Source organism: Labrus bergylta, chromosome 5, assembly GCF_963930695.1.
Source record: "Labrus bergylta chromosome 5, fLabBer1.1, whole genome shotgun sequence".
Taxonomy (NCBI): domain Eukaryota; kingdom Metazoa; phylum Chordata; class Actinopteri; order Labriformes; family Labridae; genus Labrus; species Labrus bergylta.
In genome coordinates, this window is record NC_089199.1 from 3432718 (window position 1) to 3456444 (window position 23727).

The 23727-nt window shown below is 39.1% G+C and overlaps 1 protein-coding gene across 7 annotated transcripts in view; it reads left to right on the forward strand.

Moving 5' to 3' along the window:
* acap3b (ArfGAP with coiled-coil, ankyrin repeat and PH domains 3b) overlaps window positions 1-23622 on the forward strand; it is a 53649-nt gene extending 30027 nt beyond the window's left edge. Inside the window, exons 5-26 of one of the 7 annotated variants that reach the window (XM_020634317.3) lie at window positions 3479-3537; window positions 3741-3924; window positions 4052-4096; window positions 4210-4305; window positions 4844-4918; window positions 6430-6441; window positions 11858-11970; window positions 12170-12221; window positions 12453-12553; window positions 12750-12861; window positions 13234-13463; window positions 13859-13928; window positions 14109-14203; window positions 14489-14709; window positions 14837-14929; window positions 15137-15238; window positions 15645-15868; window positions 16646-16755; window positions 17651-17761; window positions 18550-18611; window positions 21733-21782; window positions 22585-23621. In XM_020634317.3, the coding sequence (XP_020489973.1) occupies window positions 3479-3537; window positions 3741-3924; window positions 4052-4096; window positions 4210-4305; window positions 4844-4918; window positions 6430-6441; window positions 11858-11970; window positions 12170-12221; window positions 12453-12553; window positions 12750-12861; window positions 13234-13463; window positions 13859-13928; window positions 14109-14203; window positions 14489-14709; window positions 14837-14929; window positions 15137-15238; window positions 15645-15868; window positions 16646-16755; window positions 17651-17761; window positions 18550-18611; window positions 21733-21782; window positions 22585-22653 (2286 nt within the window). In that variant the 3' untranslated portion in view covers window positions 22654-23621. Of the gene's footprint in view, window positions 1-3478; window positions 3538-3740; window positions 3925-4051; window positions 4097-4209; window positions 4306-4843; window positions 4919-6429; window positions 6442-11857; window positions 11971-12169; window positions 12222-12452; window positions 12554-12749; window positions 12862-13233; window positions 13464-13858; window positions 13929-14108; window positions 14204-14488; window positions 14710-14836; window positions 14930-15136; window positions 15239-15644; window positions 15869-16645; window positions 16756-17650; window positions 17762-18549; window positions 21204-21732; window positions 21783-22584 lie in introns of those variants that run through there. The other 6 variants (XM_065954560.1, XM_065954558.1, XM_065954559.1 and 3 more) reach the window with 6 other exon arrangements.
* Window positions 23623-23727: the final 105 nt, after the last annotated feature.

The window sequence follows — 23727 nt, forward strand, 5'->3', positions numbered from 1 at the left end:
AGAAAGGGATGAGAAAAATGGAGTAAATAACAAGGCAGTTACAAGGAGTTGCACCAGTCTGTAAATCAAGTTTTTCCCTCCCAGACATTGTTTTTTATAAAATAGAAGTAAAAGCTTGTTTTCTCAACAAGAAGACTGAGAACATATCGATGTTTTCAGTTAAATTAAAGGCAGATAGCTACATTTGATTAGATTTTTCATTATTTCAGATAGAGACAATCTTATTTTTGACTCCATCCTGTCTCACGACTGGACGGGATAATGATGCTGCATTTTAAAAGCAGTTGTGCTTTCGGATTAGATGACTCTTATCTTTCTATTTTAATCTCTTTGTTGTATTGTGACCTCTGTGAGCTTCAAATCTTCCCCATTTTGTCATGCTTCAGTCATTCTCATCTGCAACATAATCTAAATGGAAAGCTTCTGTAATGTTATAGATATGGGCTCCTGTCTTGGGAGTTTTTTTAGGTGAAAATTATGAACATTCAATGAAACCAATGCTATGCTATTCTATTCTATTCTATTCTAATCTATTCTAATCTATTGCGCACAAATAAAGAGTGCTGGGGTAGTTGAAAGGTATTCAAACACTGTTGGTTAAAAAGGTTAGTTAAAAAGAGCAGGAAGTCACAACATTGAATGCAACAAAAACAAAAGTTGATCCTCTGATATTCCTCACTAATCCTTCTCCTTCTTTTCCCCATATTTTCTCATTTGCGGCTCGTACTTCTCTGACCCACTCCGTCAAGGTCAAGCCTGTTTAACTTTAAATCCCTTTTTAAATCAAGTCAAAGTGCTGCACACGAGATCCAGATCCATCAGCTGCATGAATCCAGATGAATCGTCTCCTCTGTCTTCTCCTTTAGATGGCCATCTTTGCCCTTCCTATGTGCTCACATATCTGAAAGATTTCTGCATATTAGCTTTTAGTTGTTGTGCTTCTTCTTTCTGTAATGTGTGTTTTATTTTTATTTGGTTATTTTAAGATTCATTTTGCCTTTATTCGATAGGACAATAGAGTAGAAAGCCGGGTAGAGAGAGTGGGAAATTTCATGCGGGAAAGGATCCACAGGTCAGACTTGAACCAGGGCCACCCACTTAGAGGGCTATAGCCTCGGTACATGGGGCGTGACCTTACCGCTAGGTCAACTGCGCACCCCACCCCCCCCACCCCCCTTTTTTTTTTTTTATTACCACCACCTGTTTTTCTCTGCATGCCAAAAACCTCTCCACCCATCCATCCATCATCCATCCATCCATCCATCCATCCATCCATCCATCATCCATCATCCATCATCCATCATCCATCATCCATCCATCCATCCATCATCCATCCATCCATCCACCCACCCATCCATCCATCCATCATCCATCCATCCACCCATCCATCCATCCATCCATCCATCCATCCATCCATCCATCCATCCATCCATCCATCCATCTCCTCCTCCCCTGACATACCCTTCATCACAGGCGCACCACTCCTCCACCCTAACACCTAGGAATTACAGTAATAGCTTGTCTGGCAGACAGTATGAATGAAAGGATGGAGGCGGGGGGCAAAGTGGACGAAAATCAATCTAGGTTTGACCATCCTCTACACGCCTTTATTCTGCACCCTCTCAGATCTCTTCACACACCAAACAAAGGCATTCAAAGAGAAAAACAATCTCCATGTGAATCTCATGATAAGCATATATGTGTTCTTCCAAACAAGCCTAAATCCTTACTTTAATCTCAACAGAGTGAGAGTGATATTATTCCGGATTTAAACAGATTTTTTTTTAATAGACACAGGAGATATGACTGATGAGACTTTGACAGGATCTTGAATAACCTGAATAGTACTGGGGGAAATGAGTGTTTACACGCTGCAGGTCGGGTTGGGTCAAACCCAGGGCACTATAATCCGGAGCAGGTTTGGGTGGAATATTTGGATTAGTTTACATGTGGGTTTAAAGTCTTTTCTGATGGAACTGATTTTTCTTCTGGGATTTAATTCTTTCCTGTCTGACTGGCTTTCTGCACTGGAAAGTACCAAACCTTTATTATGTACAGCGCACATTGTCCACAGTCTGTTGAAAAAAAAACCCACACGAGTTGTATTTATATTAAACTACATCATATTACAACCAACTAGCAATTATTTGCCAGCTTTATGGACGTAATCACATTATATTTTATTTCAAAACCCAGTGTTTAAAGGAGTTACTTTTCCCTTTAAATATCTTAATTAAGCATCAAATACTTATTTATATTATTTATAAATTTATTTTCATGATAATGATTTAAAAAGTCATGCTTGGATTACAATTTTGCTAGTTAAGCATTTAGTTGTTGTTTTTGTTGGGTATGTACCAACTAAGCACCATTCGCTTACATCTTCTGCTGTGGTTCTTTTCAGGAAATATCCTTTAAGAACCTGTTAAGTGTAACCAATAAAGTGGATATTTTTTGTCAGAGGTGGATTAATGAGGCTAGCGAGACAAAGTTGATAATAACTAAAAAACAAAGAGCTGTTGTAAAAAGGTACATTTGCACAGTCATGAATAAAATGAGGTGTCTGGTGTTTGACGTTGACTTGAAACTTAGTTAACTGTGATCTAAAGCAAAGAAACCAAAGAAGCAGTCTGTGAAGGCACGTGGCTCTGTAGAAAGGACCTATGGATCACACGCACACCCACTGACACACCCACTGACTAAGCCTGTAATCCTCAATGTGTATGTTTATTTACTACGGATTTCTATAGAAAGTTTAATCCACAAGATGTCAAGTGGTGTGTACATTGTGTGTGTGTGTGTGTGTGTGTGTGTGTGTGTGTGTGTGTGTGTGTGTGTGTGTGTGTGTGTGTGTGTGTGTGTGTGTGTGTGTGTGTGTGTGTGTGTGTGTGTGTGTCTGTGTGTCTGTGTGTCTGTGTGTTTGCAAACTATCAGAATCTAATCTCCCTGTTTGTGTATAGAGTTGTATGTCTCTAATGTTTGTTTTGTTCACTTCTAAGGATGAATCAGTAACATGAAATATACAAAATTACTTTATTACGGTAGAAGGTTGCTCTACAGCAGCTGTTTTTTTAACCATTTTATTTAGAAATGTGTTTAAAATTAAAAAAAAAAAAATGTAAATGTGAAAAAAATGCAAAGATGAAAGACACACAGAAGAAAGGGGAGGAGAGCTAAGGAGATGAGTGTGAATCTCACAGTGAAAAGGAAGGGGGAATGTAAGATAATGTAATGCAAAAAAAAATCTGTTGAGACAGCAGATGAGTGATTGCACGTGTGTGCGTGTGTCCTCATCTCTTTTTCCCTATCTCCTCCTCTGCCTGTGGAATTATCTGTTTCCACAAGGGTTCACGTTGCCATCATGTGGTGAGATGTAGCAACTACAGAATTAGATATGGTCACCCCCTGCTCTGGAGGTCATATGAGAAAAACGAAATGCTGAAGTGTCACACCTTTTGTCCCCACTCTTTGTGCACAGATTCTGTTTGACCAGGCTCAGAGGTCCATCAAGCAGCAGCTCCACACCTTCATTAAAGAGTAAGTGTCTCATGTCACAGATTATACATAGCACTGAGAGAGCCTGATGCAATATTAAATGATCATCTTTGATATTTTAATCTGGTACATCAAGACTGAAAGATATTATTGATTAAAATGTAACTGCTCACATCATATGTTGTGCACAAGCTACACATTAGTGTCGATTTGGATTCTGACTGAACTCTTTGTGTCTCTTTTAGGGATGTGCGTAAATTCAAGGACACTAAGAAGCAGTTTGATCGGGTGCGTGAGGACATGGAGCTGGCTCAGGTGAAGAATGCTCAGGCTCCCAGGAACAAGGTGCACGAGGCCGAGGAGGCCACACAGGCTCTCATCCTCAGCCGCAAGGCCTTCAGGCACCTGGCGCTGGACTACGTGCTACAGGTGCAACACAAGACACTCACTACCAATGTTGTTCCCAGTGTTGTCCAGTAGATGGCGCTTACACTCAACAGAAACAGAAAGCAAACATTCAGTCTAATATCTATACTTTCCTGTTTGATTGTGGCAGATTAATGTGCTTCAAGCCAAGAAGAAGTTTGAGATCTTAGATGCAGTAAGTAGCCCAAACATATTTCCTATATTCAATGATTGACAGCTCTATAACGTTGTATGTTTTTGTATAAGCTATATTTCAAACCGTCATTATTCCTTTTCTGTCTCGTGCAGATGCTGTCCTTCATGCGAGCTCAATACACTCTGTTTCAACAAGGCTACAACATCTTGGACGAGATCGACCCCTACATGAAAAAACTGGCTGCACAGGTGAGCAAGAGCAAGGAAATGTAAACACACACACACACTCAAATGTTTAAACACTTGTAATTGTTCAGCTACTTTTTCTGTATTTGCTCGGCAATCCCTTATGAACAACAGTTCTTCGGACAAATAACATGCACTGATGTAAACAGATGTTGGAGTCTTGTCTGTGGCTGTTGAGTATTTTATTCTGTTTAATTAATACAAATTCAACAGAAACTATGCAGTTTATTTTCCAGGTTATTGTTTAAGGGGTTTTGGCTCATTAAGAACAACACTATGAAGCCAAAGTATGAATCCTGAAATAGAATAGTCTTCAACCAATGTTTTGCCTTGTCAAAGGTTTGCATTTATTATAAAAGTAAGTCTTGTGTATTCAGAATCAGAATCAGAATCGGGTTTTATTTCCAAGTACATTTACACACACAAAGAATTTGTCTTGGTGTATCGGTGCAAAAAAACAGATAACAAAGGAAAGGAAACAAAGGTATTTTGCCTAATATCACAACTGAACTGAATCTGTTGTCTTCTTCTCTCGGTGCAGCTGGATCAGCTGGTGATCGACTCGGCCGTGGAGAAGAGGGAGCTGGAGCACAAACACGCCATCATCCAGCAGAGAGTGAGACAGCAACAAAAACCTCTTTACATCCCACCCTCACTGCCCTCACATATCTCCTTCTGCTCCTCGTTCATTCCCCTGTCAGCTACATGAAGCAGTCATAGAAAAAAAGGAATCACTTCCTGGCGCTAGTGACATGTCCCAGACTAATATTGAATACCAAACCTTTGTGCACTCTTTGATATTACCGGTAGTTTAAATAAGATCAAGACCAAGTAGCCGTTAGTTTATCCTCAAGACAGGAGTTCATTGGGTGATTTTATTCTTCTCTCAGTTTGGTAACTGTAACGTCTCTATTGATTGTGAATAAGCTAATAGTGACACACATGAACCTGACTTGCCTTGAATAACATGTTATTGTTAAAGTAACCTATAAAGTGGCTGAACCAGATTTTTTTAAGTCATAACAAGATATTTAGTTTCACCTTAGCGTGACAGCTTCCTCCTACTTCAGGCTTCATTTAAGCTCTTTAAAAAGACAAGGCATTACAAAATGTATTTTTATGCATGTCTTTCGGAAATCACAACAAAAGTGTGTCATGTGGTCATCAATCTTTTATTTAAAACATATTTTTATTTATCTTTAAGATCTCTTTGTATTAGTTTGAAATCCGTGGCTCCAGTCTTTGATTCATCATCATCATCATCAACGTTTATTTAAGTTCTCGGAGAGATCGTTGAGGGCGACCCTCATTTACAATGAAAACATACATAAATGAAAAACTACGAGAAATGAGATAAAGCTACTACAGAAAATAACATCAATAAAAGAGCAATAAGAACAATAAAACACTAAAATAATTTAAAAGCTTGAAATGACTACAGTGATAAGTCAGAAATTAAAAGTGTTCTTAAAAGTGTGAAATCTAAAGTGTCCGTAAGGGATAAAAGTGCTCAAATTCAGGTGCTGAAAAATGTTTCAGGACTTCGCAGAAGAACAGAAAACCTCTAAAGCAATCTGAACACGTTTATGGATGTGGTGTTTGTCTTCTTCAGGCTCAGAATAAAAGGTTTCACACAAAGACAGTGTGATGTATTTAATGTAGGGGTCACTAAGCTGAATAAAGACAGTTGTTCTTTTCAAGCTCTCAACCCGGCCCCACAATCGCAATCATCCACAGAAGCGCAAAATTCATCCATCTGTTACCAGAAGGGGTGCCAAAAGCTTTTTATTGCACAAACTTGGCCAATCCGTCTGATAAATGAAGATGCAGAGTGCCAGCAACCTGACAGACACAGTGTGGGGCTTTGTGTCTAAACCCAGCGGCAGCTCACAAATATTTAATCTGAAAGCCTAACAAATGGGTTAGACTGAATCTTTCAACACAATAATGTGAACACACTTCAGTTGCAAGGAGCTCATGCCATATATAAGAGGGACCCTCTAATAAGATCAAACTATGCACAGGAATGTCTCACAGATTTGGCTTCACAGTAGTGATTTAATTTGAACACTTTTCTCTCTCTCTGTCTCCCTGTCTTGTCCTCGTCTGACCATGTTCCTCCTCCAGACTCTAATGCAGGTGAGTTCACATTTTCCTTTTTTATCTAAACCCAAAATTGATCCACAGTCTGTGCAGAACACACCCTGTAGACTCAAAATATATCAATCTTTTCTGAAGTCTCAGAGGTTTTAAATGTCAAGTTGGCTACAGCATTGTGTAATAATCTTCCAGGATAAACATTATAAAATGTTTGTTTACCTTGCCTGCAGTGGCGGTAGATTTCTTTTTTAAGAGGATTGGATTTCTTGATGCTGGCTGTTCATATGTGATCTCTGAGCTCTGGTGTAAACCTCCATCCCAATTTCTGCACACAAAGAGATTTTTTAACCTTACAGTGTCTGAAAGAAGAGAGCACAAGTCTTTTCTTCAGTCGTTTATTCACAACAGTTGCGAGCGTGTTTCACCTTTGACCTGCTTAAATTGGTTGATAGCATTACTGGATTATTACATAACTATACAGGTGAACACACACATGTCCTGGTTGGAACGCTTCTCGACAGCTTACAGTTGCACAAATGATAGTACCTTGTAAAATGTGGACGAGCAGGTGTGGGTGTGTGTGTGTGTGTGTGTGTGTGTGTGTGTGTGTGTGTGTGTGTGTGTGTGTGTGTGTGTGTGTGTGTGTGTGTTCTGGGTACATGACTTGGTAGACAAGACATTATCTTTTTATGCCACCCAGCACTAACTTGTGTGTGTTTGTTGTGAGTCTGTTTATTGCTTGTGTTGGCCAATCAACATCAGCTTTGTTCAGCGCTTTTCTTTGTTCTCAGTTTTTTTATTTAGTAGCCTTGTGTTCATGTCTTGTTTCCCTGGTTATGACACTGTCACATGTATTACTACTCCAGTGCTTCTTGATTCAAGTTTAATGTAGATTTCTTTATCATATTGATTTGAAGTTGTTCCTCACGTCCTACTTTTCCTATTCAATCTGTTTTCTAGGATTATTTCAGGGTCAGCGCTTTTATGAGTTAAGATCATCTTATTCATATATATCTATATATATATTCATAGAGACTTTTTACTGTTTAGTGTTTATTCACACTATTTGACGATAATACCAACAGCTTCCTTTATATGATCCAATATATTTGAAAAATGTAAAACTAATAAAAATCCTGTCAATCGTTTATGACGTGGTAAATAATGCAATTATTCATTTAATGCAATAAGCATTTGATAGTAAGATGATTTGAGCTTCCTCTGTTCTCCACTATTGTTTAAAGTCAGAGAGTTCAGTATATCACTAGAGACTGGAGAGATCTGATGGTGGATGATGCCAGCTTCAAGCTCACATCCTCCTTCGTCCTCTGCCAGCTCGAATCAACAGATGGCATGAAAACACAGTGGTTGGTTTGATTTGAGGGTGAGAAAAAGAGGGAGACAAAGAGCAGACAGATGAAGAAGGAGAGCAGTTAAGATCCAGACACAAAATATATAAAAAAGATAAAACCATAGAAGAAAGGGGAGAAAGCAATGACTGATTTAATGTATTCTAACTAAATTACTTAAGAAGAAAGAAGCCACTGAATGGAGATTTTGTGCATTTTTATTAAAGACTTTCACAAGCATTGTTCTTAATTTATGAATCAAATATATCACAGGACCACTCCATATTTTACAGAACCTTTCTATACATTTTGCTGTAGTTATATTTTTGTAATTGACAAGATGAACCTCACAGGTCTTGGTTTTACAACGATCGAAGCCAATCGGTGATAATGAACTTAGCATGTTGCTCAAGACAAAAATACTCTGTATCATACCATCTGTAAAAAAAAAACATTTACCAAAGAAAGCCTGAGGGTAAAAAACAGATACAGCATATATAAAACGAAAAAATTGCTTTTCATTTTTTTAAACTGCCCCTGCTGTATGCAAATGCAGTGGTGCAAGAACCAAGTTATTGAATTATAGATGTTAGAGTAAAACTTGTAAAAACTTAGAAAAAGTTGGATGTCACTTTGGACAAGTTATTTTTCATAGATATCAAGATGATGGGTACATATAAAATTTCTTAATTGAAAATGATGGTTTAAAAGAACTATTAGATCCTAAAGCTACCAAAAAAAATATTCAGTAAATAGGCAAAGACTTATTGAGGTGTAAATTAGAGTCATAACTTAACAGGATCATGCACATAAAGTCAAAAAAATGTACTTATCAGCAGTGACAAATTACTTGAATCGTTCCATGTCTGGACCTTTAAAATCTTTTACTTCCTTTCCCTTTATTTTTACTGTTTTCTATAAATCTGCAACTGCCTCACCCCTCTCCTCCACTTCTTTATATCTCCCTCTCTCACATCAGATGCTCCCTCTTTCTCCTCTCTTACACAGTAGTCTTTACTCTTTTATGTGTGCAGGATTTCATTGTGGCTCCCAGGGGGATTGTGTCCTCCTTCATTGTTACCAGATTTGGCTGTATGGCTTTATTTGTAAGGCAAAGTGAGGTAAACAGAGAAGGACAAATATAAGAGAAAGCTGCTGTTAAAAGGCTTTATAGTTGGTGGGTTAGCAAATAATAGGCTGAAAGAAAAATTCAGACCATGGTAGGCCTGTAATTTATCATGTCAGTTCATATGAATTAACAAAAACTATAAACGTAATCTTTGAATCAGTCATTCGTGCTTGTTCACATTCACTTTTTGTGGCATATTGTAGTGCAACATAGCGATAACCTTTTTAAGAATTTCTATTAAAACATGGCAGCTACAAGGAAATCCCTGTGGTCTACTAGTACAGACATACCATCACATCATCACCTGTTCAATTCCTGCTGATGACTTTTGCTGCCTAAAGGCCCATGTATGTCTCCCTCCACTTTTTCTGTAATTCCTGTCAAAACTGCCACAAAAACTAAAACAACCCCACATGCATGGGCAACTTTCCCAAGAAGATACTCCAGACACAAGTTGTAATTGTATTTTCCTGTTTTTTCACGAGCAATGACTAGCTCTACTGCTGGACATAAGGACAGCAGCAACCAAGATAAAACCTGTTTCAGTGCAGCTCATAGGCCTGCAGTGATAGCTGATATGAGGCAGTATCGGGGAAGTAGAGCTATTAACTACAGGTGTGCCTACAGGTATGCAACATCATACATTGTGTTGGTCCCTTGTTTTGAAACCAGTTATGGAAGCCGCCTGTAGCCGTAGCTCCATGTGAATACCACAATCCTCCGTGGCTGATTTAAGGTGGGAAGAGGGGACACTGGGCTGGTGCTTGGGGAGCAATAATGTCAGCTTGATTAAGCAGCAATAGCGTTCAGACAGATGGAAAGCTGACTCCTCTAAACTGTGGAAGAAAAACCCCTGGCTTCCTGGGAGCCTTAAATCTCGATGTGGGGCAGGGGAGGAGGCGTGGTGCTGCCTCAAGAATTAAATGTTTGATCTCCGGCAGCCGTGGCGGGGTCAGCGGGGCAAGAGGACCCTGCGACAGCTGTATGCTAATGAGGGCTTCAGCCTTAGACTGTGTCAGCAGGAGGCATCCAGTGAAGGCACGCTGCTATAGCTGACAGTCTGTCCTGGACTCGCGTGGGGTGCGTGTGTTTGTCTTAGGTTGTCCTCAGCTCCATCGAGCTAACTTGTTGGATTTATAAATGCTGCCGTTTTGTTAAAAATAACTATTTATTTATTTATTTATTATTGGTATTTTAATCTGCTATTTTGGGTAAGATGCTGTTGGATGTCTGTGTGGTTAAGATGAAGGTACTTGGCAGACTGGACTATACACTGGTAAGGAGCGGGATTTCTTTTTTTTTGTTTTTTTGTACATTTTCATTTTAGGCCCTACATGTTTCTAAAAGTATTTTTAAGTGTACGTTTTTAGATAATCCAGAATAAATATTTGAATGCTAAAGGCAAAACACACGATTTTATGACCACGACCTGTGGTTGTGAGACACTACAGTGACCACTAATACAATAGATAGTGTTGTTTCTCCATACTTGCTATCATGGCTTTGTTAACCACTCTTTATTTGCGTGGGGAAGCTTTTCTTCTGTCAATTCCCCTTTTCTTGTATATGATGAAAATGTAGTAAATAGAGCCCTATATTAGGGTATTTTGTATGGCGAGATGTCTGTGGCGTTGAAGACTGAATATTGGTGTGATTGTGCAGATAACACTCCTTTTCTTTCTTAAGATTAAACACGTCTGTTGTATTGGTTCCCCCTGAATGTTTTCATGCAATAAGTAGCCTTAAACTAATACAGCCATAGGACTCTAGTATAACACTGTCATGTGATGCTTCTGCCCTGAGCTGTTGAGCACAGAGGGTCAAAGAAATTAACAGTTCTGGCAGAAAAAGAAAAAAAACTGTGATGATTATAATAGTTGTGTGGATCAATGAAAAGACCTTTACTTTTGACAAAATCGAAAGAGCGCAGAGATTACAGTAGTCAGCATCAGTGTACAATTATACGGTCTGTTTTTCATGAAGAAGAACTTATGTTATAAGAGATACAAGATTCAGAGCAGAGACAGAGACAGGGCATTGTGTGTGTGTGTGTGTGTGTGTGTGTGTGTGTGTGTGTGTGTGTGTGTGTGTGTGTGTGTGTGTGTGTGTGTGTGTGTGTGTGTGTGTGTGTGTGTGTGTGTGTGTGTGTGTGTGTGTGTGTGTGCATGCCATATGCCCAGTATTACCTTGCCCCAAACCAAAGGCCTCTTTCACAATAGTGAAACCTAACCTCAGCCTCTCATTTCAATCTTCATCCCTGTGTCTTCAGTTTCGCCGAGCAGATGGCATCCGGCCTTAAAAAGTATTTTTGGTGAAATACAACTCTGTGACTACAAAACAGATTCAAAAACAGCGTAGACTTTTTAAGCTGACCCATTGACAGTTTCGTAAAGAGAAGAAGAGATTACGTTGTATTGTGTAAGAAGGTAATCACAACAGAGGAGAAGTTTAGCAGGGGCTCTGATTGTGTCAGTTACTGTTTGTGACACTGATAAGGTGCTATCTCTGTTTCACCTCTCGTTCTCTCGCCACGTGGATTTTTACACCTATTGCTGCACACTGTCATCTGACCTAATCTTACATTGGCTCAAGCTGAACTTTGCCATTGTTGTTAGACTGGGGACTGTGGATTCTCCCCCCCTCTTACATTGGAATCATGATAGAGGAATGTATGGAAAGAAGGAATGATTAAGGCAATCAATAAATGTATTTAACTTTGCACTTATGAGCATAATGGTTCAAGACGGACCTTAGAGTGGCTCATTGAGTTAAAGGGGTGACATCCAATCTGTTTGACTTTGTTGTTGTTTTTTACAGAGCTGCAGCAAAGTTTTAAATGGAACTGATAAAAAAACAAACTTGTGACATTTGCAGTTTATTATTTATAGGCCGTTCATTTCTCTAGAAATATTTTTTAAAAATCTGAAGCAGGACCCCCCCCACATTTATCTAGTACATCAATGTCTTCTTCCGACAGGACTTTTCTTATGATGACCCCAAGCTGGAATTCAATGTGGATGCACCCAACGGTGTGGTCATGGAGGGCTACCTCTTCAAGAGGGCCAGCAACGCATTCAAGACCTGGAACAGGTGAGAGGAGACAATAAAATAGAGTGAAATTACAATTTAAAAAAAAAGGAGAACTTTATTGAAATCTAATAGAATAACTGTGAATGGTGTAAAATAAGTGTTTAGAAAAAAGCATGTATTTTAAGGACAAAGTTCAGTTTGTCTGCAGATGCTTGATTCATTGTTTCTTTCTGACTTAAAACCTTCTCTCCTCATCAAGGCGGTGGTTTTCTATACAAAACAGCCAGCTGGTCTACCAAAAGAAACTCAAGGTACAGGATTAAGTACTTGTGCAATTTCTATTTACAACTCTGCAACTAAATAATTGCAAAGCATAGTTTGTTCTTACACAGTTCTTATATATATTATTGATCGTTTCTATATTGGAATCGTGTACTGACTTGTATTGTATGTAATTGCAAGTTATAAGCAGACGAGCCTGTTTTTGTGTAGCTTAAAATTCAAATCTGTAATGTTGATACTACTATCTCTGTCAACCTCAGGACTCTCTGACTGTGGTGGTGGAGGACCTGAGGCTGTGCTCAGTCAAACTCTGTGAAGATAATGAGAGGAGGTTCTGCTTTGAGGTGGTTTCACCTACCAAGTAAGTGTGTGTTGGTACTTTTTCTATTTTAAACTATTGCTGTTGTGTTGTCTTTCAAATATGTTCAAATTAGTTCTTACATGATTGACTTCAAACTTGGGGATTTGACAATCAGCCAAATAACATGAAGCTCATTTGCGGTAAGCGGTTATATAATATAATTTAATGATGCACAATGGAATGCCTTCCGCTGTAGGAGCTGTATGCTGCAGGCGGAGTCGGAGAAGCTGCGTCAGGCTTGGATCCAGGCTGTGCAGGCCAGCATCGCCTCTGCTTACAAGGACATAGCCGACAATTACTACATTGAGGTATGAACGCACTCAGCCACGGTGACATAATAGCAAACGAGTTGCATTTCTTTTTTTTTGTTTATTTAAGGACCAACAAATGAACACAATACACAACAAACCACAACAACAACATACAGACACATTACAACAAAACCAAAAACTAACAAAGATTAACAACAGCAGTTTTCACAACCAGTAGAGCTAAATAAAATCATTCATATTCTATTCAATTGTATTTGATGTTCCTATACACATTGCACTGAACTATTCCTCTTTCAGAAATATTGCCAATGGGGACCATTCCCTTACAAAAACTTTGCAGTTGCATTTCTATTCACAAGTTGGTCATGACTTCTCAATCATCTGTAACCTGTCCACCTGTCTCTGCAGCGCTTAGACCGCACAGCCTCGCCCTCCACCAGCAGCATTGACTCGGCCAGTGAGCCCAGGGAGAGGGTCGACAGGGGGGTACGTGGAGGAGGAGGAGGGGAAAGCCTCCTTCAGAGGGTGCAGAGCCTGCCTGGAAATGAACTCTGCTGTGACTGCGGCCAAACGGCTCCCTGCTGGGCCTCGATTAACCTGGGAGTGCTGCTCTGCATCGAGTGCTCCGGCATCCACAGGTAACCACAGCAAACGATGGGAGAGATTTGATGTAGAGAGCCAAAGACAAACGACAGGTGTATCAAAAGCATGAACAGCATGTAAAACATTTCATGACTTTTCGTATTGACTTTTAAAAAAAGAGAAAAACTATCATTTAAGATGTTCCAGGAAAAACTGCCCTCTTGTGACCAGAGAAGATCCAGTGAATCAGTGAATGTTTAAGCCATAAAACTGAGATTATTTGAGAAGCATATCTCTTGCAGCTTTATGAGTCTCATAAGCATTGAGAAACAGAAAACGTCTCCCACCTCAGGCATTTGTGGGGGAGGGAAAAATGTGCTAAAATCATGTAGATGTAGAAAAACGAATCTTCAAGTTAACTTTCTTCATATAATCTTCTTATTTCTTTCAGGAGTTTAGGCGTCCATTGCTCCAAAGTGCGCTCACTGACGTTAGACTCATGGGAGCCAGAATTGCTTAAGGTGTGTTTCTTCAGCACATTTGCTTGTCGGCTTCTTTTCCCTTTTCAAAGACTTTTCAAAGTTGTATTTCTAATTCTTTTTCTTATCGCTAAAACTTTTTGTACTTTCTCCCTCAATTTTTTTTCTCTCTTTCTGTCTGTGCACTGTGTTTCTGTGTTTCTCCTTTCTTCATTTTGTTAGCTGATGTGTGAATTGGGGAACACTGTGATCAATCAAATATATGAGGGAGCCTGCGAGGAACTGGGAGTGAAAAAACCTGGACCGTCCAGTTCAAGGTCAGTCTTTTTTCTCCAGGAGGAGCATTTAACGAGAAACAAAATGGGCAACAAAATCTATTCTACCATTTAATTAATGTTAAGATATTTTTGGATTAACACCACACTCATGTCAACCAGGTTTAAATGGTTTCTACACTGACCTGTCTTTCTAAAGTCAGTTTCTATTTGTCTTTCAGTCTCCACTATCTACTGCATAAACAGATCTAGGCTACTCTTGATTATCTGTATACATTTTTATCTTCAATATTTGACAACTGTTTGTTTTTCATCATGTGCCTTCAGACAGGAGAAAGAGGCCTGGATCAAGTCTAAGTATGTGGAGAAACGCTTCCTGAAGAAGATGAGTGGGAGTGAGGCTTTGGTAGAGGGTGAAAGGAAGTCCCGGCCGTGGACGGTGAAGAAGTGCCAGCGACACAACAGCTCCATACGAGCCCCCAACAAAGCCCGCAGGAAATACCATCGCTATGAGCCGGGCAGCGCTCCACCTGCTAACCTCTCAGCAGGTCAGTGCAGAGAATGGACCTCTCTGTGGTCATCATTTAGCACAAAGCTAAGAAAATCACAGCCTTTGAGATATGTACAATGTAACCTGAAGCTCAGACTGAAGTCTGTTATTTCGTTGCTCGACAGCAGCTGCAGCAAAGTTTCGTCGGGATTCCTTATTCTGTCCAGATGAGTTGGATTCGCTATTTTCCTACTTTGACACTGGATCTGGTCCTCGCAGTAAGTCTACCGCAACAACGTTTGTACATAAAGGCGAAATCAAATTGAACATTACTGTAGGTGTGTGTGTGTGTGTGTGTGTGTGTGTGTGTGTGTGTGTGTGTGTGTGTGTGTGTGTGTGTGTGTGTGTGTGTGTGTGTGTGTGTGTATGGGTAGTGCAGTCTTTGCCTTGTAATGATTAACGTGTCCATGGCTTGGCGATGCTTGGCCCCGCAGGTCTTAGCAGCGACAGCGGCCTGGGAGGAAGCACTGATGGCAGCACGGACATCCTGGTGTTTGGCTCAGTGGTGGACAGTGTGACAGAGGAAGGTAAAATCCTCCTGTTGAGAATATCAATGTTGTTAAAAATGAGTCTTGACAGTGTAACTTTCTAACCCATTTTAACCAGTGTGATTACGCTCTATCTACCTTTTAAAGCCACCTTATGAAATGAGAAAAATGTGAAACTCAAGAGAAATCCTTGAAAGTGGGACCACACTCACCTTGGGGAATAAATAAAGAAAATCAAACTACACTATTTGTATTAATATAATATGTCTTAATGTTAGTTGCTGTGAATTATAATGTAAAAGGAAGGAGTAGCCTGAACATATAACATAAAAATTATTGGTTTTGACCTCATAATTAATTAATGCAACGTCCATTTGGAGACTCCTGAAAGTGTACAATATTAAGCAGAGCTCTTCTGTTGTCTGTTATTTTACATCCCCCACAGAAGAGGAGTCAGAGGAGTCCTCCAGTGGCGAGGTGGAGATCGAACAAGAAGTGCACTCAGACCCAGAAGACCCGAGGGAGCTTCATCCTGGGGCACTCCTGCACCGATCCTCCCGCCTACACAACCTGCCGCTCATGGCAGAGGCCTTAGCACACGGAGCTGACGTACATGCACCTACTGAGGAGGAGGAGGGGAAAACACCACTCATTCAGGCTGTTATCGGGGTGAGTCACTGATTTCCACAGTAATTTGATGCAGGAATGGAACAACATGGAATAACTGATCCATAACTGAGCCAACTGATTTATTGTTGCCTGGATTATAAATTACACATAACACATAATCCGTTGAAAGTGGCCGAGCCAGGTTTTGTGCAGCCGACAAAGAGCTATCGTCATAAATCAATCAACCAGGCTTTAGTCATGTAAGACTTTTAATACAACAACAACAATTTGGCACAAGGTGATAAACAGAAAAAATGCACTGACAACCCCCAACTCAAAGTTCACGTATTTTAAAAAAAACAAAAAAACATATTTTTATAAACAAAGAACTCAATACAAACAGGAACTGACAAACTGATTTTGAAATTCAAGATAACAAAATAAGACAATAACTTAATAAGAAAGTTAAACTTTAGAAGATAACCAGGAAATAAAATAGAAATAAGATAATGAAAAAAAAATAGTATGATATATACAAATAATTAAACAGATGTATATGTCAAATATACATATAGGTAGGTTTTAAGTTTGTTTTGAAATATTGACATATTGAAATATTGATTCTGTTCTTCCTCGATGATAATTTAAAACAAGTCAAAATGTCGTCCCAGAACATTACATGTGGTACTTTCACTCTCACTGGAGTTGGGAAAAGGGAAAAACACTTTTGATGATAAATCAACCAAGAGGTTATATTTTAGTTATGATAAAACACCAATAGTTACAAATTAAAGCAACTCCCCTGTCTGTCTGTCTGTCTGTCTGTCTGTCTGTCAGGGCTCTCTGATTGCCTGTGAGTTCCTGCTACAAAACGGAGCTGATGTGAACCAGAGAGACATGAGGGGCAGAGGCCCTCTGCACCACGCCACCTACCTGGGGCATACTGGGTAAGAAATGAAGAAATGATATATGAGGACGTTTCTGTGACTCATGCATTCATGTTCAAGTCACCATGTCATGAAAATATGCAGAAACTGTGGTGGTTCATGTCTAAATACCATCTTTTGTATTTAGTAAGATCCCACAGCTTTGATTGATAACGTTTCCATTTATCTGATTCTACTCACTGCCAAATTTTTCGGCGTCAATTACCCTGATCTTCCTTGGTGGTTAATGGAGCATGCAGTGGAGCAACAAAAAAAACACAAAACATAACCCCACCACAAAAATAATTGTTCTTTGAGATGCTCTGACTGAATGTCGTAGGCCTCATTCATCAACCGTTCTGACGAAGATATTTGTTCTTAAAAACCATAGGGTAATTAATCATTTGAAGATTTTAATTTGGACATTTCCAATGTCTTTCGACTTATTTTTTTCGGTCCAGTGTGACTTCTGTGTGTGTGTGTCAGTCACATGTCCTTATATGGGCATAAAAAGGAACGTTTTCTATGCTTATTGGGAAAAAACATGCTTAAGCTTTCAGTTTACAAGGACATAGCATTCATCAATTTCAGAACTCAGGTGCAAAGGATTCAGCTGTTTAAGACCAAGTAATGAAGTTTTTTCTTTAGAAGTAATTTGAGAAAAATCCTTAAAGATATTGGTGAATGAGGCTAAAAGTTCTGCACTGTCACAAGCGATGTTTAGAAAATATTAAGGACATCTGATCCTCTGCGTTTGTTCTCTTATACACAATGTTTTTCATATCGCTCCTCTACATGTTTGTCTTAAGGTGTCATCAAAATGTGTGTTTCTTAGTTTGTCAAACCAAAGACGGTGTTAGTGAAATGACTTGGTCATTCACCTTTTGACTCTGAGTTTGCATCTTGTTTTGTACAGTCAGGTGTGTCTCTTCCTGAAGAGAGGGGCATCACAGACGGAGGTGGATGAGCAAGGTCATGACCCCCTAAGCATCGCCGTCCAGGCCGCCAATGCAGACATCGTCACCCTGTGAGTCAACCGAGTTCTACTAATACCCAACTTACTAGTTCCTTTTAAGAAAGTCCCTGACTAGCTAAACACTCATACCTCTACTTGTTAAAATGACTCAATGACTCAGTGACTAACAAAAGTAGTTTGTTCTTTCCTTTAAAAAGTTTCAGTCTGCTCCAGGCAATACCAGACATATTCATCATTATCATGGCTTCCTTATAAGAGTTACATTTTTCCAGGAATATCTTATTGGGATGCATATGATGTGTTTTAAGTTTTCAAATTAACATCCAATATTTTTGTCTGCATGAAATCCTCATGTAACTCGAGAAATAGACTCCTCCATACACATCTCTTAAAAGTACTCTGATCAAATGAAAAAGAAATTCACAAATGTTTAATTAAAGTTCCTTCATCGTTGAACCTTTTTAGAGTGTCTCTGTAGCTTTTAATGAAGATCTCAGAAATGCTCTGGAAAGTGTTTTTGTTTCATTTAATGACTCTTTCCATGCTCAAGAATTAACTTTAATGTCTTAAGAAGGAACTGTTACATGTTGAATGTTTATTTATGTATGTAATGTCTGAAATCTTTTCCTAATTGTTGCATTTTCTTTTTCCTTCTTACCACCTCATCACCCCCCCCCCCTACATTCTTCATCTGTCCCTTTTCGTTTCACATTCTTATCTTTCTAATAATTTTTCCCTCGCAACATTTCTTTTCTCATCTCCCCCCGTCTATGTGCCCCCATCCTCCTACATCCCTTTTTTTTCCGTCTTCCCCATGTCTTCTTTCATCTCTCCTCTAGATTGCGTCTAGCGCGGATGAACGAAGAAATGCGAGAGGCGGAGGCTCCCTTGGGTCAACCAGGTCAATACCCCAGCAGCAGCCCCACTGAGCAGCAGTACAGAAAGTGCATCCAGGAATTCATCTGCCTCAACATAGACGAGTGCTAGCGGTCACTTCTGTACCCCAGAGCGTGTACTCCCTCTCACTATATAAAAATATTTAAATATTCCTCCTGACTGGGGATCTAAATAACTATGTAGACGAAGTTGACCTTAGACTCTGATCTCAAGTTTATTACTTCTGCAGATCATGGCTTACGGGCAAATTCATGTCTGCAGAGAGAGGAGCTTCCCACTTGCTCTTAAGGGGGTGCGTCGTGTCATAGGGAGACCCCTGATGGACCTTTTTAACTCTACTGACAATGCAGTCATTTTTCTGCATCACCACTATGTTTCTGCTTGCCATTACACAGCACCACCCATGCTATGCTACATGACACACACAGTCAAACAACATCTGCTTTCTGGTGTTAAGCTAACAGGGTCATACTCTAACATCATGATGTGGTGTGAGGGGAGTGGGTTTACTGTTCTTACCTCTGAAGAATCTGGTTCGCATTAACCCCCCTTTACACCTCGTAACTATCCACACCATCCAACCCACCCACCTCTGCGTAATCAGAGACATGAATATACATTATGTAGAAGTTATATGGGTCATCTTTAAAGTATATGCTGTGGCATGAGGTGAAAAATTGGAACTTGCTCCGTTAGTAAAAGAAAAATGTAACTGACAAGCTGCGGTAGAGGTAGTCAAGGTTGTTTAATGTGTACAAAGAGGAAAGGGAAAATTAAATGTAAAACTGTGACAAGAATACTGAAGGGCTTTTGGAGAAAAACCCTCGCTTGCTTTGTAAGATACCTAGTGATGAGTGAGTGAGTGAGTGAGTGAGTGTATGTGTCTGAGAATACTGAGAGAGTTAAAGCGTATGATATTATGATACATTATGTAAAGGAAAAAAAGAAACTGTGCACTTTTCCCATTTACAGTATTATTATTTTTTTTTATCTTTGTCCAGTTAGTCTTTGCATTGTCAGTGTCTAGTCATGTCTATTTACTTATTGTCTATTTTATTTATGTTAATCTTCCCAGAGGACCAGTGCAATGCATTCTTGAGTGCAGTTTACATCTGCGTAACTGTAAATGATTGTCTTTTTAATCTGAAAGCATTACTTGGGATTTATGACAGGAAGTCCTACGATGACATCATGTAATAGGACTCATAGAAGACGTTTTGCTTTCATTTTCCCTTTGGAACGGCCTTACAATGCTTTTAGTATGATAACTGGCGTCAGAGCATGCCAATGAACGACATTTTACTAGCTTACATGAGGAAATTCAAGTCAAAAAACTCATTTTTAAAATGAATTGTAATCACTATTTACTCGTAAGGATGGCATCTTGCCGAGTCGTGACAAACTAGAGCAGGAGTTGTAGTGAGGGAGTGTATAAACCCGGATTAAGATCTCACCATTAAACAGTTCTTCTACTCACAGCCTTTTTTAGAGCAAAGGTGACTCATGATGCCTCCATTTAGTTGTAAATACTCATCACTGTGAAACTTTTTTTGCGGTGAGATAAAAGAGGCACAGTTAAGAACAGTTTGAACACTTTGGGTTGCTTCCCTCGCTGGTCAATTACTTGCAGTGTTTCCTGCATGCTTTGCCAGAATCGTTTCCGGGTGCTTCAATATCGTTTGCATTCTGAGCATGATTAAAATATCTTTCTATGGTTTTGATCACGTCGTGCAGTGCAGTCCTGTGAGGTAAGCATGAACCACCATGACCACTCTTGTGTCAGATGTAACTCTTACTTTTTGCACCTCTGTGCCATTTTATCATCCACTTACCAAACATGTGGACATTCTGTTTTTTTTTTTCTTTCCACAGAAACATTTTAATTATTATTTTTTTAATGTTGTGGTTTATTTTTCTCTGCCAAAGACTTCTTAAAGGGAAAGTGTCTGAAATTGTTGTATAATATCACCGTCTTCTTTTCTACTGAAACTGTTCAGAGTAGATACAGCTTAGTCTTACCATACTTTGTGAAGTGACAGAGTGGTAGAAACACTGTTGGTGTACTCACATGTTAAAAAGAGGTTACAGAAATGTGACGGACCTGAGAGATTTTGGTATGGCGGGTGATAACCTGCCAATAGTTCAATGTGTACTGCAAGTAGAACCAGTCTAGGGGTTAACGTGAAGCTACTGTGACCAAACTGTTCAGGGCCCTCGCCCAGGCAAAGTATTAAATGTCGTGTCCATTGTGTGTATTGACAAAGAAGTGGTTAAAGATGCTGTTCAAGCAAACATGCTGTAAATAGTACACTTGTGTATTTTAACTCAACGCCAACTGCCTGCCTCTCAGATTTCAATCATGGATCCTGACTGTCTGATCTGTTTTATGTTTGTCTTTTATTCTCTTTACAACAACAAAAACAAACCTGTCAGGCAGAACTTAAAACACTGCTCTGCATTACTCGGAGGGGTTCTTCTGTTCACTGACATTTGGATATCACAAATAATTTCTTCCTTGTCTTTAGAAGCACTCAAGGAAAAAAAAGAGAGAAGACAAAATGCATACAATAAAACGGAGAAACTCTTGATAAACTAACCCTGCTTCCTACTTGTTGCTCTCATTTCTGTGTCCTGTCTCATCTCTTATGCACAACATTCTCTCAGCATCAGAACACTAAGTCAAAGCTTTAAAAAAATGTGTTGATCCAAAAGGATTCATTTACAAAGTAAAGCTGTACATTTTCAGATGTTGGGAGAATGCTTTTTTTTATCTGGTTGGCTATGTCTTGTCTTCTGGTCCATAACAAACCTTTGGGTAGCACTTGGCTTATTTGAGCAATACAATGGTTCCCTACACATTAACGAGTTGAAAGGAGGTGTTACACTCGACTTCTTTAGACTGCCAGCTCACCAGCACAGGTTCTTTCTTCCAAAAAGGGTCTCCTTTTGTAGTCTGCAGAAGTAACACTTTGCCTTGAATAATTCAGCGTCTCTAGGGTTTAATTTAATGTGATTTTACAATCAGTTTTTACACCATCACAAGCCAAAAAATGCTTTATTGCTCTCCATCAGTAGGCTTGGTTAAGTACACACTGACTGTCATATCATTGCTTGTGTCACCACAGGGGTTCCCGGGGACAGCAGGAGAGTAAAACCCAAGGATGTTCGGGATAGAGTGAGTTAAGCATCCTGGGCTGTCTTAGTGTAAATGTGTGGCTGTCTCTGCTCTGGTGGTTTTGGGCAATCTTTAAGGTGTCTGCATCTCTCATGGGAATCTTTTAAACCTTTAAAGGTATGCAGAAATCTCTGGTGGAGTGTTGTCTCCTGAGAAAAGAAAACAGAGTTAAGACCGGTTTTACATACAGGACTAACATTTGTTTGGATATGTAGATTACACTCCCAAAGAATTCAAACATGATATGTCTTGCAGAGGTCACAGAGTACAGTACACAACTTATTTTGAAATGTGATTTGAATATTTTAAGCACATGTATCCAAGTGAATATATACACCAGAGGCAAAAGAGATCCCAGGGTGATGTATAGGACAGGATGTTCACCACTCTTCCTGCACTTTCCTAATTTTCTGTTCTGCAAACTAAAGTCAGAAAGTAGTATTTAAAAAAATTGATAATAGTCGCAAAAAGTATTTACATATAAAATACAATATATTCCTTGAAGTAGAATGACTCTCTTATATGATCCTGAAGGAATATGAGTCTAATATGTACCACTAATAGGAGATTCAATTCATCTTGAGGCTACGCTTTGGGGGCTTTGCTCTTTCATGCAGAGATTCATCTGTGCTGTCTTTTTTCTTAAATATTTAAATGTGGGTTCCTGGACACTTTTTATTAGTTATTATTTCTTCTTTTTCATATTTTCTGGCATAAAGAAACCAGCTGATAGGTCCCTGCATTCGCCATGGTGCCCTCCAGTGGGAGAAGCCCCCCTTGACTTTATGATCCCCTGTTACAGGTGACGTCTCCTGTGCTGCTGTCTTTCGCGAATTTTCTGTCCTTGCGTCTTTCCAGCCCGAGAAGTTGAGAAGAAGAAGCTTACAGTTCAGCCGCTGCCAAAGACTGCAGGGACAGACAACCACTTCTTCTGACCAGTCTCCAGTCACTGTGGCAGCCAGATAACTATAAAAAAAAAGACTCTTAATGATTGGGAGTGAGTGCAGCAGGTGCAAGCTGATCATCAAAACTCTGCAGGACCTTGTTAGAGCTATTTTATAAAAGGTTTGTAATTGTTTCCACTTGCTCTTAGAACATGTGTATGCCAAGAATATGCTTTGGTCATCAAAAAGTTATATGGTTTAAAATGTTCATTTATATCAGATGACTAAACACCAGTTTTGGTAATTACTAAGCATCTGAAATATTGTTCAGCATGTCAGATCTGGATACATATTTGTACATGTTTGCCTTAAAGGGGCACACCAACAATTGTGTATTGCACTTGCATAAAAGCTGAGGACTTTTGAATACTCCCCCCCCCCCCCCATCACTTGAAACAGTGCAACTAGAGTATTTTAAGAGATCATCTTTCGTCTGTTTTTTCCACAACTACTAAGTCCTCCTTAGCCTCCAGGCACAAGTCAAAATAACCAGAATGACATCATATGTGTCATATTTCAATCATATTGGAAAGCTTCATCCTTAGCTGAAAAAAAAAGATTCAATTGTTTCCACTTGCTTATAACTGTACTCTCTGTGATGAGTAAACTCTACTTGATTTTTAAATCACTGAATGCTCCTTTAATATTTTGTAAAATGACATTTTGTAAAAAGCAAATGCTCTGATTAAATTAAGTTAAAACTGTTATGCAGCTATGGTAATAATATAATAAATAGTCTATGATAAGAAGACCTCAGAATGTTTTTTTCATGTTTAAATATATATTTTCTTTTAAATGTTGGCTGATAAATAAAGCAACGAGAAACCTTATGTAGCAGCAACACCAAAGGAACAAGCTTTTTGGTTTTTGACGACTCTGTAATGTGTTGATGATGACATCGATAATAAAAGTAAGTATAAATATATTTAGATTTTTAAAATCATTTTATTCTTGGGTGACAATATTCAAAGGCAATTATTTAACTTTCAGATAAAAAAAAA